The sequence below is a fragment of the Scyliorhinus canicula genome, chromosome 23, assembly GCF_902713615.1.
Source record: "Scyliorhinus canicula chromosome 23, sScyCan1.1, whole genome shotgun sequence".
Taxonomy (NCBI): Eukaryota; Metazoa; Chordata; class Chondrichthyes; order Carcharhiniformes; family Scyliorhinidae; genus Scyliorhinus; species Scyliorhinus canicula.
This window is the reverse complement of record NC_052168.1, coordinates 26,188,544-26,203,567: the sequence shown is the minus strand read 5'-3', so window position 1 is coordinate 26,203,567 and position 15,024 is coordinate 26,188,544. Positions and strand designations below refer to the sequence as shown.

The 15,024-nt window shown below is 46.8% G+C and overlaps 1 protein-coding gene across 2 annotated transcripts in view; it reads right to left on the bottom strand.

The window, feature by feature from the left end:
* The window catches only part of LOC119956330 (ubinuclein-2-like), a 108,954-nt gene that overhangs the window by 49,765 nt on the left and 44,165 nt on the right, over nt 1-15,024 (bottom strand). For both annotated transcript variants that reach the window (XM_038783472.1, XM_038783471.1), the window contains exons 7-10: nt 8,592-8,662; nt 7,983-8,112; nt 7,198-7,316; nt 5,089-5,202 (exon numbers count right to left, since the gene is read on the bottom strand). In XM_038783472.1, coding sequence (XP_038639400.1) covers nt 5,089-5,202; nt 7,198-7,316; nt 7,983-8,112; nt 8,592-8,662 — 434 coding nt within the window. The remainder of the gene's footprint in view (nt 1-5,088; nt 5,203-7,197; nt 7,317-7,982; nt 8,113-8,591; nt 8,663-15,024) is intronic.

Sequence of the window (15,024 nt, the reverse complement as noted above, 5' to 3'; positions counted from 1 at the left end):
CCCTGCACCCACTCTGTCTGACCCCCCGCACCCTCTCTGTCGGACCCCCTGCACCCTCTGTCTGGCCTCCTAAGTATTTTGCAGCTTTCAATGAGATTACCGCTCACACTTTGGAACCGAGACGACAGGCCCAGTTTGCCCAATCTCTATTTACGGGACAGTCCCGCTAGCCCCAGAACAAGTCCGGTAAACCATAATTTCACTCCCTCTAAGGCAATAATCTCCTCTGAAGTAAGGGGGCCAGAAATGCACACAGTACTCTAGGCAGGATCTAACCCAGGTTCCATACAACTGAAGCAAGACTTCACTACTCCTGTACTCAAACCCTCTCACGATAAAGGCCAACATTCCACTAGCCACCTGCACATTGGCCTTCAATGGCTTATTAACACGGACACCTGGACCTTCGGTACATTTACACTTTCTAATTTCTTACCACTTAAGAAATACTCTGTGCATCATCCCGAAGTGGAGAACCTCACATTTTCCACATTATATTCCATTTGAGGTGAGGCGAGTGATTGCCCTTGACATCAACGCAACATTTAACCGAGTGTGGCATGAAGGAGCCCTAGCAGAACTGGAGTCAATGCAAATCAGAGGGGAAAACCTTTGCTGGTTGACTACCGGCATGAAGGAAGATGGTTGTGGTGGTTGGACATCAATCATCTCAGTTCCAGGACGTGACTGCAGGAGTTGCTCACGGTATCGCACTTGGCCCAACCATCTTCAGCTGCTTCACCAATGACTTTTCCATCATAAGATCAGAAGTGGAGATATTCGTTGGTAACTGCATAACGTTCAGCACCATTCCCGACTCCTCTGATAATGAAGCAGTCCATGTCCAAATGCAGCAAGACCTGGACAATATCCAGGCTTAGGCTGACAAGTGGCAAGTTACATTTGCTCCAAGCAATGACCATCTCCAACAAGAGACAATCAAACCATCACAACCATGTCATTCAATAGCATTGCCATCGCTGAATGCCCCGCTATTCACATTCTGGGAGTTACCACTGACCAGTCACTGAACTGGACTCATCATATAAATATTGTGTCTAAAGTGCAGATCAGAGGCTAGGAATCCTATGGTAACACATCTCTAGAATCTCCACAGCCTGTCCACCATCTACAAGGTACAAGTCAGGAGTGTGATGGAATACTCCCCCCAGTGCCTGGACAAGTGGAGCTCCAACAACACTCAAGAAGCTCGACACCGTCCAGGACAAAGCAGCCCACTTGATTGGAAACCCTTCCACAAACGTTCATTCCTTCCACCACCGATGAACAGCGGCAGCCGTGTGCACCAACTACACGTCAGACCGCAGGAACTCACCAAGGCTCCTTCGGCAGCACCTTCCAAAACTACGACCACTACCATCTAGAATGACAGGTCGGCAGGTACACGGAAACACCACCACCTGGAATTTCCCCACCAAGTCACTCACTACCCCGGCGTGGAAGTATATCATCATTCTTTCACTGTGGTTAGGTCAAAATCCTGGACATCCCTCGTAACAGTACTGTGGGTGCACGCACACCACAGGGACTGCATCGGTTCAAGGTGACAGCTCATCACCACCTTCTCAAGGGCAATTAGGGATGGGCAATACATCCTGGCCTAGTCAGCGACACCCTCATCACATAAATGAATAAAACTAAAACCTGCCATGTTCTTTCCTACTCACTAAAGTCTATCCAAGTCCTCTTGAAAGCGTTTTGCAACTTCCTCACAAACCACATTCCCTTTACATTATTCATAAAGGTGTAAATATTACATTTGGGACGTTATTGACAGAACTAAGAAGGGTGAGAGATGGTCTTGTTGCCGCACATAAAATTCTTAAGGGGCTTGAGCTGGAAGTTGCTGGGAAGATGTTTCCCCAGGCTAGAAATCTAGAACACATGGTCACAGTTCGAGAATAACGGTACAGCTATGAGATGAGGAACAATTTCTTCACTGAAAGGATTGTGAATCGTTTGGAATTCTCTACCCAGATAGCCATGGATGCTCATTGATGAGCATATTCACGGCAGGGGTCAACAGATTTTTGGGTACAAAGGGAATCAAAGAATATGGGGGAAGTGAGGGAAAGGTAGAGTTGAGGTAGGAGATCAGGCATGAACGCATGGGATGACAGAGCAGGCTAGAAAGGATGACAGGTCAAACGTGCTCCTATTTCCTGTGTTCTCAGGTCCTGAGGATGACCCAAGGTGTTTTATAGCCAATGATGACGTTACTGCTGTCAATTTTTGTGCAGTGTGTGCAGGAGGGTTTGCTGACATAGTATGTAGATAGGCCAACAAGGGGCGATGCCACATTGGATTTGGTACTAGGTAATGAACCCGGCCAGGTGTTAGATTTAGATGTAGGTGAGCACTTTGGTGATAGTGATCACAATTCGGTTATGTTTACTTTAGCGATGGGCAGGGATAGATATATACCACAAGGCAAGAATTATAGCTGGGGGAAAGGCAATTATGATGCTATTCGGCAAGATTTAGGATGTATAGGATGGGGAAGGAAACTGCAGGGGATGGGTACAATCGAAATGTGGAGCTTTTTCAAGGAACAGCTACTGCGTGCCCTTGATAAGTATGTACCTGTCAGGCAAGGAGGAAGTTGTCGAGCAAGGGAACCGTGGTTTACTAAGGAAGTTGAAGTACTTGTCAAGAGGAAGAAGAAGGCTTATGTTAGGATGAGACATGAAGGCTCAGTTAGGGCATTTGAGAGTTACAAGTTAGCCAGGAAGGACCTAAAGGGAGAGTTAAGAAGAGCGAGGAGAGGACACGAAAAGTCGTTGGTGGATAGGATCAAGGAAAACTCTAAGGCTTTCTATAGGTACATCAGGAACAAAAGAATGACTAGAGTAAGATTAGGGCCAATCAAGGATAGTAGTGGAAAGTTGTGTGTGGAATCAGAGGAGATAGGGGAAGCGTTAAATGGATATTTTTCGTCAGTGTTTACACTGGAGGAAGACAATGTTGTCGAGGAGAATACTCAGGTACAGTCAACCAGGCTAGATGGGATTGAGGTTCACATGGAGGAGGTGTTAGCAATTTTGGAAAGTGTAAAAATAGATACGTCCCCTGGGCCAGATGGGATTTATCCTAGGATTCTCTGGGAAGCCAGGGAGGAGATTGCAGAGCCGTTGTCCTTGATCTTTATGTCGCCGTTGTCGACAGGAATAGTGCCAGAAGACTGGAGGATAGCAAATGTTGTCCACTTGTTCAAGAAGGGGAGTAGAGACAACCCTGGTAATTATAGACCTGTGAGCCTTACTTTGGTTGTGGGTAAAATGTTGGAAAAGGTTATAAGAGATAGGGTTTATAATCATCTTGAAAAGAACAAGTTGATTAGCGATACTCAACACGGTTTTGTGAAGGGTAGGTCATGTCTCACAAACCTTATTGAGTTTTTTGTGAGGGTAAAGCGGTTGATGTGGTGTATATGGATTTCAGTAAGGCGTTTGATAAGGTTCCTCACGGTAGGCTATTGCAGAAAATACGGAAGTATGGGATTGAAGGTGATTTAGCGGTTTGGATCAGTAATTGGCTAGCTGAAAGAAGACAGAGGGTGGTGGTTGATGGCAAATGTTCATCTTGGAGTTCAGTTACTAGTGGTGTACCGCAAGGATCTGTTTTGGGGCCACTGCTGTTTGTCATTTTTATAAATGACCTGGAAGAGGGTGTAGAAGGATGGGTTAGTAAATTTGCAGATGACACGAAGGTCGGTGGAGTTGTGGATAGTGCTGAAGGATGTTATAGGTTACAGAGGGACATAGATAAGCTGCAGAGCTGGGCTGAGAGGTGGCAGATGGAGTTTAATGCGGATAAGTGTGAGGTGGTTCACTTTGGAAGGAGTAACAGGAATGCAGAGTACTGGGCTAATGGCAAGATTCTTGAGTAGTGTAGAGGAACAGAGAGATCTCGGCATCCAGGTACATAAATCCCTGAAAGTTGCCACCCAGGTTAATAGGGCTATTAAGAAGGCATATGGTGTGCTATCCTTTATCAGTAGGGGGATTGAGTTTCGGAGCCACGAGGTCATGCTGCAGCTGTACAAAACTCTGGTGCGGCCGCACCTGGAGTACTGCGTGCAGTTCTGGTCACCACATTATAGGAAGGATGTGGAAGCTTTGGAAAGGGTTCAGAGGAGATTTACTACGATGTTGCCTGGTATGGAGGGAAGGTCTTACGAGGAAAGGCTCAGGGACTTGAGGTTGTTTTCGTTAGAGAGGAGAAGGCTGAGAGGTGACTTAATAGAGACATACAAGATAGTCAGAGGGTTAGATAGGGTGGACAGTGAGAGTCTCTTTCCTCGGATGGTGATGACCAACACGAGGGGACATAGCTTTAAATTGAGGGGTGGTAGCTATAGGACAGATGTCAGAGGCAGTTTCTTTACTCAGAGAGTAGTAGGGGTGTGGAACGCCCTGCCTACAACAGTAGTAGACTCGCCAAATTTAAGGGCATTTAAGTGGTCACTGGATAGACATATGGATGAAAATGGAATAGTGTCGGTCAGATAGGCTTCAGATGGTTTCACGGGTCGGCGCAACATCGAGGGCCGAAGGGCCCGTACTGCGCTGTAATGTTCTATGTTCTATGTTCTAAACCAATTTGAGCAGAGCAAATCTCTAAACTGCAAACGAATGAATGGCCAATGAATCATTCCTCAAAAGGTGGAATGGGATTGTATATGTCCAGGCAAACAGGGCTTTGGTTTACCTTCTCGCCTATAAGACAGCACTTCTGCCAATGCAGCACTCCCTCGGTGCCGCCCATCGTGTGTGCTCAGGTTACAAAGCTTGAGCCCACCGCCTTCTGACTGAGCACAAGGGGTTACCAACTGAATTGAGTTGACCAGAGTTAAAATAAGGGAAGAGAAAGAAAAAGAGAGCGAGGTAATAAAAAGAGGTAAGTGACAGAAACCATTTTGTTTTGCAATCCCCAAGAGTGGCAGACACAGGAAGGACAAACGGCGCCAAGATCAATTACAAAGAAAAATTACTCCAGGGCAGGCGGGGGGGAGGATGAGAGAGGAGAGGAGAGAGGAGAGATGTCCTCAGCTCGCAAAATGCCTACCTGACATGATCGTTCCAAATAAACTTTTTCCGTGGTCCCATGACTCTTCGTCCTGGCTTATCGTCATCATCCTCGTCGGAGCAATTTCTGTCTCGATCCTCTTCGGACGCCATTCTGAAAAGATGAGAGGAAAAGAGAGCTGGAAACTGGCATCTGCCCTCTGCTCCTAACCACACCCCACCACCACCCTTCTCCCTTAGATCCAGAAACTGCTGTTGTTGTTGCCCACGCTCCGTAATATCCCAGGGTTCAGATACCGACTGTGGCCAGTGGCTCTGACCCTCACGGGGAGCAGGACAGGAGGACTCTAGAATGGGGGCGTTATCTCAAGTCACTGGAACACAATGGGGAGGATGTTGTGGTTCAGTTGCACAGCGAAGGCCCCACTTTGGGTACTATAACCTCAGGAAAGTGAGGGGATGCAGTGATTTCACCTCTTCAGAAGCTGCAGTTGCCTGGAGCTTAAAGCGTTACATTAGCAATGGTGCGTAAAATTGGCTTCTATCCCACTGGGTTTAAAAAGATTGTAGGGTGGTGTAAAGGTCCTTAAAATGATAAAACCAGCTTGTATTCTCTCGCGAAGAGAAGGTTGAGTGGCCTGGTGTTTGGACGGGGCATCGAGTATAAAAGCTGGCAAGTCATGCTACAGTTGTATAGAACCTAGGTACGGTCGTACTTGGAATATTGCGCACATTCTGGTCGTCACACTACCAGAAGGGTGTGGAGCCTTTGGAGAGGGTGCAGAGGAGGTTTACCTGGATGTTAGCTATGTGGAGAGGCTGAATAGACTCGGACTGTTTTCATGAGAAAGATGGAGGTCGAGGGGTGACCTGATAGAGGTCTACAGGATTATGAGGGGCATGGATAGAGTGGATGGGCAGGCACTCTTTCCCAGGGTGGAGGGGTCAGTCATCAGGGGCATAGGTTTAAGGTCCGTGGGGCAAAATTTAGAGATGTGCGAGGCAGGTTTTTTTTACGCAGAGGGTGGCGAGTGCCTGGAACACGCTGCCAGGGGAGGATGTGGAAGCAGATACATTAACTGCGTTCAGAAGGCATCTTGACAAACACATGGATAGGATGGGTATAGAGGGATTCGGCACAAGGAAGTGCTGAGGGTTTTGGCAAAGGTTGGTATCATTACCAGTACATGCTTGCAGGGCCGAAGGGCCTGTTCCTGTGCTGTATTGTTCTTTGTTAAAACAGAGTAATCCAGATGAAGCGGGTGCAATCTTAAAATTAAACTTTCGCACACAAAGGGCAGCAGGAATATGGAGCTCTCTTCCCCCGCCAAAAGACAGTCGATACGGTGATCAATTGGAGCTTTCACAACCGAGATAAGATTTTTGTAAGGGTAACAAGGAATATTGGACACAGGTAGGCAAACTGATTTGATACGGAGTGACTCACTCCTGTTGCTATGTGATTAAGCAACAGAGAGAGATTGGCCAAAAAGCTGCAATTAGCATTTATGTTAAGAATCACCAACATCCGGGCAGCACGGTGGCACAGTGGTTAGCATTGCTGCCTACGGCGCTGAAGACCCGGGTTCGAATCCCGGCCCTGGGTCACTGTCCGTGTGGGGTTTGCACATTCTCCCCGTGTCTGCGTGGGTTTCACCCCCACAACCCAAAGATGTGCAGGCTAGGGAGATTGGCCACTCTAAATTGCCCCTTAATTGGAAAAAATAATTGGGTACTCTAAATATATTTTAAAAAAGAATCACCAACATATATGCTCTCCACCAGGAAATGCAGCACAATTTGACGCAGGCCTCTGCTCAGTGTGTTTCCAACAATTGTAAAACGCCACTGCTTTCAAACGTGATTGTTAGCATCCTTGTGCTGGTGCTGTGGGACCCTCCCAGCGTACATGGCGCTGATTGGCATTCACCACCCACGGGTGAAAGAATCTCTCTCTACCTGCATTGACCTCACATGGAGGGCCAGTTTGATGCCACAGCTTGTCAGCCTGTGAATGTTTGCAGCTCGTCCACTGCTCCCCGATCCTTAGCCAACGAGCCCTAGCAACAAATCACCTCATTCACTGTGACTGCTCTGGTCTAGTACTTGCGCCTGGGCAAGCACTTGGAAGAAAACAGTTGGAACGTACTTGGCGAACCGGGCCTGCGTGTGCGCTTGCAGTTCCTCCTGGTATTTTATCAGCTGAGCCGGCATCACATTTGCCACTGCTTCCTTCAGCTTCTGCGTCGGATCCCGTAACCGCTCGTCCTGGGAGGGAAACGCAGACATTGAGAGCAGAAAATTACTCCTGGAGAAATCCGTGTGGTATTCAGGCCTCTACAGCCTCCACTATGGTTGACGATCAGGGGATTGTATGCACCTGCTTTGAGGGTACAGACCAGCTCAGGACAGATGCTCAGTTAATACCGTGCTCGTCGCCAACACCACACACGGTTTAGCTCAGTTGGCTGGACGGTTGGTTCGCGATGCAGAGCGAGGCCAACGCCGTGGGTTCAATTCCCGTACTGGCCGAGGTTATTCATGAAGGCCCTGCCTTCTCAACCTCGCCCGAGGTGTGGGTGATCCACAGGTTAAATCACCACCAGTCAGCTCTCCCCCTGAAAGGGGGAAAGCAGCCTATGGTCATCCGGAAATGTGGATACTTCACTGTTACACTTGGAATGAGAAAAAGCAAGAGGTTGTGGCTTGGCAAGCTTGGAGATCCTTTCCGTGACCCCAGAGGCCAATTAAAATGCCGCTACTGTTGCTCAGGCTGAGGATCACCTTTGCAGAAGTGGGAATCAAAGTTGGAACTGCTGGCCTGTTTGACTTACATATTATTCTTGTCCCATTTATCTCTGAACACTTTACTGGGCATGGGTGTTTGGAAAGGGGGGAAACACAGAATTCTGCACACTCTCAAATTCTTTTTACCTGCTCGTTGAGGTGTAGCTTCTTCAGGCGCTTCATTAGTGTGTCCCTGCTACAGGGCAGGAAGGAGACCAGGAAACCATACACTCCCGAACGCAGTGTCACATTCAACTCCTGTACTTGTAATTCAATGCTGCACAGACAGATGGAGAGGCAGACCCGACATTAGCAACAAGATATCAATGACAAAGCTTGCATCTAAACTCCTGCCACCACTGCCCTTCCTTCTTCCCTTCCAAAACTGAAACTTGACGTTCTGCAGCCTTGCCACACAACTGTCGGTGTGCTGCCACGCACTTAGGAGCTCAAATGCATCGTGTTTGTCACTGAATGCACGCAGAGGAGAAGGAAGTCATCATTCAGAAAATGAACACTCTTGTGTTCATTCCCAGCTTCGCCCACCATCTTTTATGCTCTCATCAAAACAGAATGAGACCGTTCAGCCCCTCGAGCTTGTTCAGTCAGATTGTGCCCAATTCTCCTTTCTTATTCTCTGGCAATTTGCCTGGAGTTTATCCACCGCTTTGGGGATTGTACTCGCAAAATTCTACCCACCTTTCTCAGAAAATTGCACAAGCAGAGATCGAAATCTGAAGAAAGCGGAATACTTACTCTAGCAGGATAGTGTTGATGTCCGGAGTAAAGAATTTCTTTTTTCCTTCCCCTTCAGAGACCTTGGCAGCCTGGGTAAACACAGAAACACTGTTAAAGACACGGCCTGGAATATAATCACACCTGGGTATAAACCATCCAGTTACAATCTGGCCTGTGGCTCATTGCACATGTCCAGTGAGTCACGCTGGAGTTTACACAGTTTATGATGCGGAATAATAAACGCCGCATATGGGGCGGTTACACGGAATAATGTACAACAGGGACAAGTTTAGTGTCATCTGCCAATTTTGAAATCGTCTCTCACATGTCGTCATTGATGTATAATCAGGAACAGAAGGGTCACCCACACCAAACCCTGGAGAATTCTGCTACAAACATTCCTCAAATCCGGAAAACAACTGTTAACCACGACTGTTTTATGCCAATCAGCCAATTGTATCCATATTGCTACTGCTCCCTGTATTCCATGAGTTCCTACTTTGCTTATGTGTCTGTTTTGTAGCTCTTTATCTTTGGAAGCCCATGTAGGCCACACCAACAGCATTATCTTCATCAACCCTCTGTTGATGAAAAAAAAAGGAAATTAATGGTTTTTCCCTAAACAAAGTCAAATTATCCTCAACTATCATGGCAGATTACTACCTGAATGGTTGTAAATTGGGAAAGGGGAGTGTGCAGCGGGACCTGGGTGTCATAGAACATAGAAAAATACAGCACAGAACAGGCCCTTCAGCCCACGACGTTGTGCCGAACTTTTGTCCTAGATTAAGAACAAATTAATCTACACCCTAATCGTTCTCCATTCTAATGAGAAAATGCCTAGCACCCTCAACCTTTCCTCGTATGACCTACTCTCCATTCCAGGCAACATCCTGGTAAATCTCCTTTGCACCTTTTCCAAAGCTTCCACATCCTTCCTAAAATGAGGTGACCAAAACTGCACAAATGTGGCCTGACCAAGCTTTTGTACAGCTGCATCATCACCTCACACATAGGGGTGTTTTAGTGTGCAATGGACAGTATGTCACTCTAAATTGATAACAGCGCCATTATTTTTTTTTACATTTAGAGTAGCCAATTTTTTTTCTCCCCCAATTAAGGGGCAATTTAGCGTGGCCAATCCACCTACCCTGCACATCTTTGGGTTGTGGGGGTGAAACCCACACAGACACGGGGAGAATGTGCAAACTCCACACGGACAGTGACCCAGGACCGGGATTCGAACCCGGGTCCTCAGCACCGCAGTCCCAAGTGCTAACCACTGTGCCACCCAACCTAGTGCCATTATAAAACATATACGCATGATGTACCACAATTTTCTAATGCAGATCCTTGTGCTAGAAGTTTTGGAAAAGAAATGAATCTCCCCACGGCATTCAAGGCCCTCCACTGTGACCAAATCCCCATTGGTTTTAGACAATGGAAGTCATTCTGCTGATTCTCTGGAAGTTCTGCCATAAGCTTACCCTGATTTAGCACGTTATGGCGAGAGACAGGAAGTCGGAGTGTCCTGTAATCTTTTCCAGATAAGCCCCGAACGCGTGCAAAAGCTGTGCTTCAGTGACTGTAACCATGTGCTCTCTGTACAGCTTTAACAGACGTCGATACCATGACCAGGACTCTCAATCTTTAACCTTACTGTCACCCACTTTTTTCTTGATCTGCAAAAACTGCCCCACACTTTGATGCTTTGCCCCCCCCACCCCCGCCCAATTTCCATGCACTACCTTTGCAGTGGGGGAGCTCCAAAAGGAAGATCCTGCCAAAGCTTTCACCCAAACATTCTTCAGCATTCTTGATCACTTCTACATAGAAACCTAGGAATTAGGAGCAAAAGTAGGCAATTGAGTCCTTCGAGCCTGTTCCACCATTCAATCAAATCGTGGCTGATCTCGTCCTGGTCTCAAATCCACCTCCCTCCCTGTTCCTTTTAGCCTGTTTTTTTTTTTGTCAGAAATATATCCATCTCCCTCTTGAAACCATTTAATGATTCAGACTCCACCGCACTATGGGGCAGCGAGTTCCATATTTCAATACCCTCTGCGAGAAGTAGTGCCTCCTCATCTCAGTTTTAAATCTACCGCCTCTCAACGTGTATCTGTGACCTCTTGTTCTACTTTGCTCCACAAGGGGGAATATTTGGTCTACATTTACTTTATCAGTCCCATTTAGTATTTTGTGTACCTCGATCAGATCCCCTCTCATCCTTTTAAACTCCAGCGAGTATAAGCCCAAACTGTTTAATCTCTCCTCATATGTCAACCCCTACATCCCCGGTATCAATCTGGTGAACCTCCTCTGAACTGCCTCCAATGTCACCACATCCTTCCTCAAATAAGGAGACCAAACTGGACGCAATACTCCAGATGTGGTCTCACCAATACTTCTTACTTTTATAATCCAGCCCTTTTGCAATAAACGCTCACAGTCCATTTGCCTTTCTTAATACATTCTGTACCCGAATACCGACTTGCTACGATTCATGAACAAAGACACCCAGATCCCTCTGCCCAGATGTATTTGGAATCTGCTTCCCATTTAGATTTGCACGACTATTTTTTCGGCCAAAATGGATAACCTCACAACGCCATCAGCCAAATTTTGGCCCAATCTCCTAGCCTATCCAAACCTGCCTGGAAAATCTGTATCTCCTCTTCACTGCCTGCTTTTCCACATATTTTAGTATCATCCGTAAATTTTGCAATGTTACACTCTGTCCCTGCTTGCAGATCATTTATAAAGATTGTAAACAGTGGAGGTCTGAGGACTGACCCCTGCGGTGGCCCCGCTGGTCACGGTTCACCAGCCAGAGAAGGACCCATTTAACCCGACCCTCTGCTTTATAATCAGTCAGCCAACGCCTGCTACTTTTGTGAATATTCAAGTCCTTCAGGCTTCTCGCGATCCTTTCCACCTCCTCATTAGTTCAACCACATTGTCTAGAGCACTGGGCCATTCAGACAAGAAGGTTTAGCATTAATTTATTGTCTTCTCGGGAAGGCAACTAGCTGACAGTGGACTGTGTGTCTACAATGTTTCTGCAGTCGGACAGTGCTATCTAATGGCAATCGGCAACTCGCCACGGTTGTGAAGACGGTAACACGATTTTCGCCACATGCATTAAATTTAGTTGAAAACCCCCGAGACACAGCTGCTAAAATAGCAAACAGGAACTTTAGTTTACTGCATGGTGTTCAGAGGACAGAAATGCGGCAAGTGGCTCAACAGACTCATACTGGCATTCCTGCTCCACGTGCACCCCCTCCCCCTGGCTCCCACTTCATCTAACTCCATCAATGTAACTTCCTACTGCTTTCCTGTCCTGTGTTTATGGAGCTTCCTCTTAAACGAATCAATCCTATTCACCACAATCACTCCTTGTTGTAGCGAGTTTCACATTCGAACCACGCACTGGGTAATGAAGGATCAAAGTTCCCTATCAGATTGATTAGTGACCGTCTTAAATTTTGTGCTTCCTTGTTCTCGATTCTCCAACAAGCGGAAAACCTTCTCCACCAAACCTTCTCAATCTTAAAGGCATCAATTAGGTCGCCTGTCTCTTCTCTCAGCACCAGTAAAGCACCCCAGACTGTTTGCACCATCTCCAGTGCCTCAATATCCTTTTCACAATTTGGAGACCGGTAATATTCACAATGCTCCCAAGTGTGTTCTAACCAATGTTTCATACAAGTTCAACATAACTTCCCAACTTCTCAATCCTACCCTTTTAGAAATGAATCACAGCGGTTTATTTGCTTTCTGCTACGGCCCCTATAGAGAGCTGCGAAGGGAGGAAGTGGTGGCAAACCGTTGTAAATCACTGGTCAGACCTCAGCAAGAATGTTGTGTCCAGATCACGGCACTACCACACTTTACAGGGAGGATGTCAAAGCATCGAAGAGGGTGCAGATGAGATTTACCGGCACGGTACAAAGATGAGGGATTTGGGTTGTGCAGAGAGATGGGGAAAAGCTGGGATGGTTCCCCGAGAGAAAGGCAAGGGGGGGATTTGATAGAAGTGTTAAACACTATCAGGGGGTTTTGATAAGAACATGAAGGGAGGAAATGTTTTCACCGGCAGGATGATTAACCAGAGGACACAGATATTAGATAATTGGCAAAAAGACACTGGGGGCAGGGAAGAGATTAAAATTTTGTTTTATTCACTGAGTTCTGCTGATCTGGAATGTGTTGCCTGAATGGTGGCGGAAAATTAGCAGATTCAATAGCAACTTTCTAAAGGAAGTTGGGTATATCCTTAAAAAAGTAAACGATTGCAGGGTTATGGAACTGGGCAGGAGTGGGACTAATTGGGAGCGCTTTCAGAGATTTGATGCAAGCACCATGGACTGAATGCCCTCTTAATAGGCCTTTTGATTCTGTCATGCACACATTATGCAAACAAACTCACTTCACATGCACATGTACATCACTTCTGCCACTTTTCAGTAACCAAGGCCCTCCTGACGATTAAAAATACACTTGTGGGCAGCATGGTGGCACAGTGGTTAGCACTGGGACTACGCTGAGGACCTGGGTTTGAATCCCGGCCCTGGGTCACTGCCCGTGTGGAGTTTGCACATTCTCCCCGTGTCTGTGTGGGATTCACCCCCACAACCCAAAGATGTGCAGGGTAGGTGGATTGGCCACGGTAAATTGCCCCTTAATTGGGAAAAAAATAATTGGGTACTATAGATTCATGAAATAAATACACTTCACACTTTCAACATACATAGTGTCCAAAAAAGGTTAAAGTCCACACACATGGAATGCGCAAACAAGTTGAGATTGCGTGCCCCACGGCGGTGTCTATATAGAATTCACAGTGCAGAAGGAGGCTATTCGGTTCATCGCGTCTGCACCGGCCCTTGGAAAGAGCACCCCACCCTATTCCTGTAACACAGTAGCCCCACACAACCATTTTTACACACTAAGGGCAATTTAGAATGGTCAATCCACCTAATCCGCACCTCTTTGGACTGTGGGAGGAAACCAGAGCACCAGGAGGAAACCCACGCAGACACGGGGAGAACGTGCAGACTCCGCACAGATAGTGAGTGACCCAAGCCAGGAATCGAACCTGGGGCCCCGGAGCTGTGAAGCAACTGTGCTCACCACTGCGCTACCGTGTCATCTATTGGTCATAGTTATCAACTGAAATGTAATCAATCACATCAGCATTCCCAATTCACCACATATGGCTAATGGTCGAGGAACGCAAAACAAATTCAGCTTGTGTTCCTGCTCCTGATCAAGACACAGTGACACCCGCTGTACGATTGCACTGATGGGACAGGACTCGTGTCGGTTGTGTGGTAGTGGTACCAATTACAGAGAAGCTTTGAACGGATCCCTTCAATGCCCTGGGTTCATACTGGTTTGCAAAGATATGCTCCAGGCGGAGTGTGCTGAAGTCAATACAGTCAATCATTTATCACAGCGGGCAGCACGGTGGCGCAATGGTTAGCACTGCTGCTTACGGCGCTGAGGACCCGGGTTCAAATCCCAGCCCTGGGTCACTGTCCGTGTGGAGTTTGCACATTCGCCCCGTGTCTGCGTGGATTTCACCCCCACAACCCAAAGATGTGCAGGTTAGGTGGATTGGCCAATCTAAATTGCCCCTTAATTAGAAAAGAAATAATTGGGTACTTTAAATTAAACAAAAATCATTCATCACAGCATTCTTGCTCCTAAATCCGTCCAACGTCCTCCTCCCCGTCGGCGACTAAGGCTAGATCAGATTGTAAGCAACTTTGGCATCCTACTTGACATCTCGGTGAGATTCCAAACACTTATTCACTCCATCAACAAGACTATTTCCACCACTGCTTCAGCCCATTTGCTTGCTATATGCCGTAGCTCTCAAATGGAATTTCCAAAATGTTTCAAAAACCCCCTCTCCTTCTTTAAGACCCTCCTAAAAACTTGCCTCTTTCATCAAGCTTTTAGTCACTTTATCAAATATTTTTTAAAAATATTTATGACTCCACAAAGCAAGGTGGAACATCTTTCTACGAAAAAGGCACTTATATTGTCATGTGAGAGTACCTTTAAGAAATGGGTGGTTATAAACGGATGTGTAAGGGCAGCACGGTGGCCTAGTGGTTAGCACAACTGCCTCACGGCGCTGAGGTCCCAGGTTCGATCCCGGCCCTGGGTCACTGTCCGTGTGGAGTTTGCACATTCTCCCCGTGTCTGCGTGGGTTTCGCCCCCACAACCCAAAGATGTGCAGAGTAGGTGGATTGGCCACGCTAAATTTCTCCTTAATTGGAAAAAATAATTGGGTAATCTAAATTTATTTTTAAAAATGGATGTGTATACAGTATCTGTAGTGAGAGTACCTTTAAGAAATGGGTGTTTATTGCTGTCAGAATGGGTGCAGCTGAGCTGTGTCAGCTTTTTACTTTAGTTTTAGGCGGTTTGCTGCAG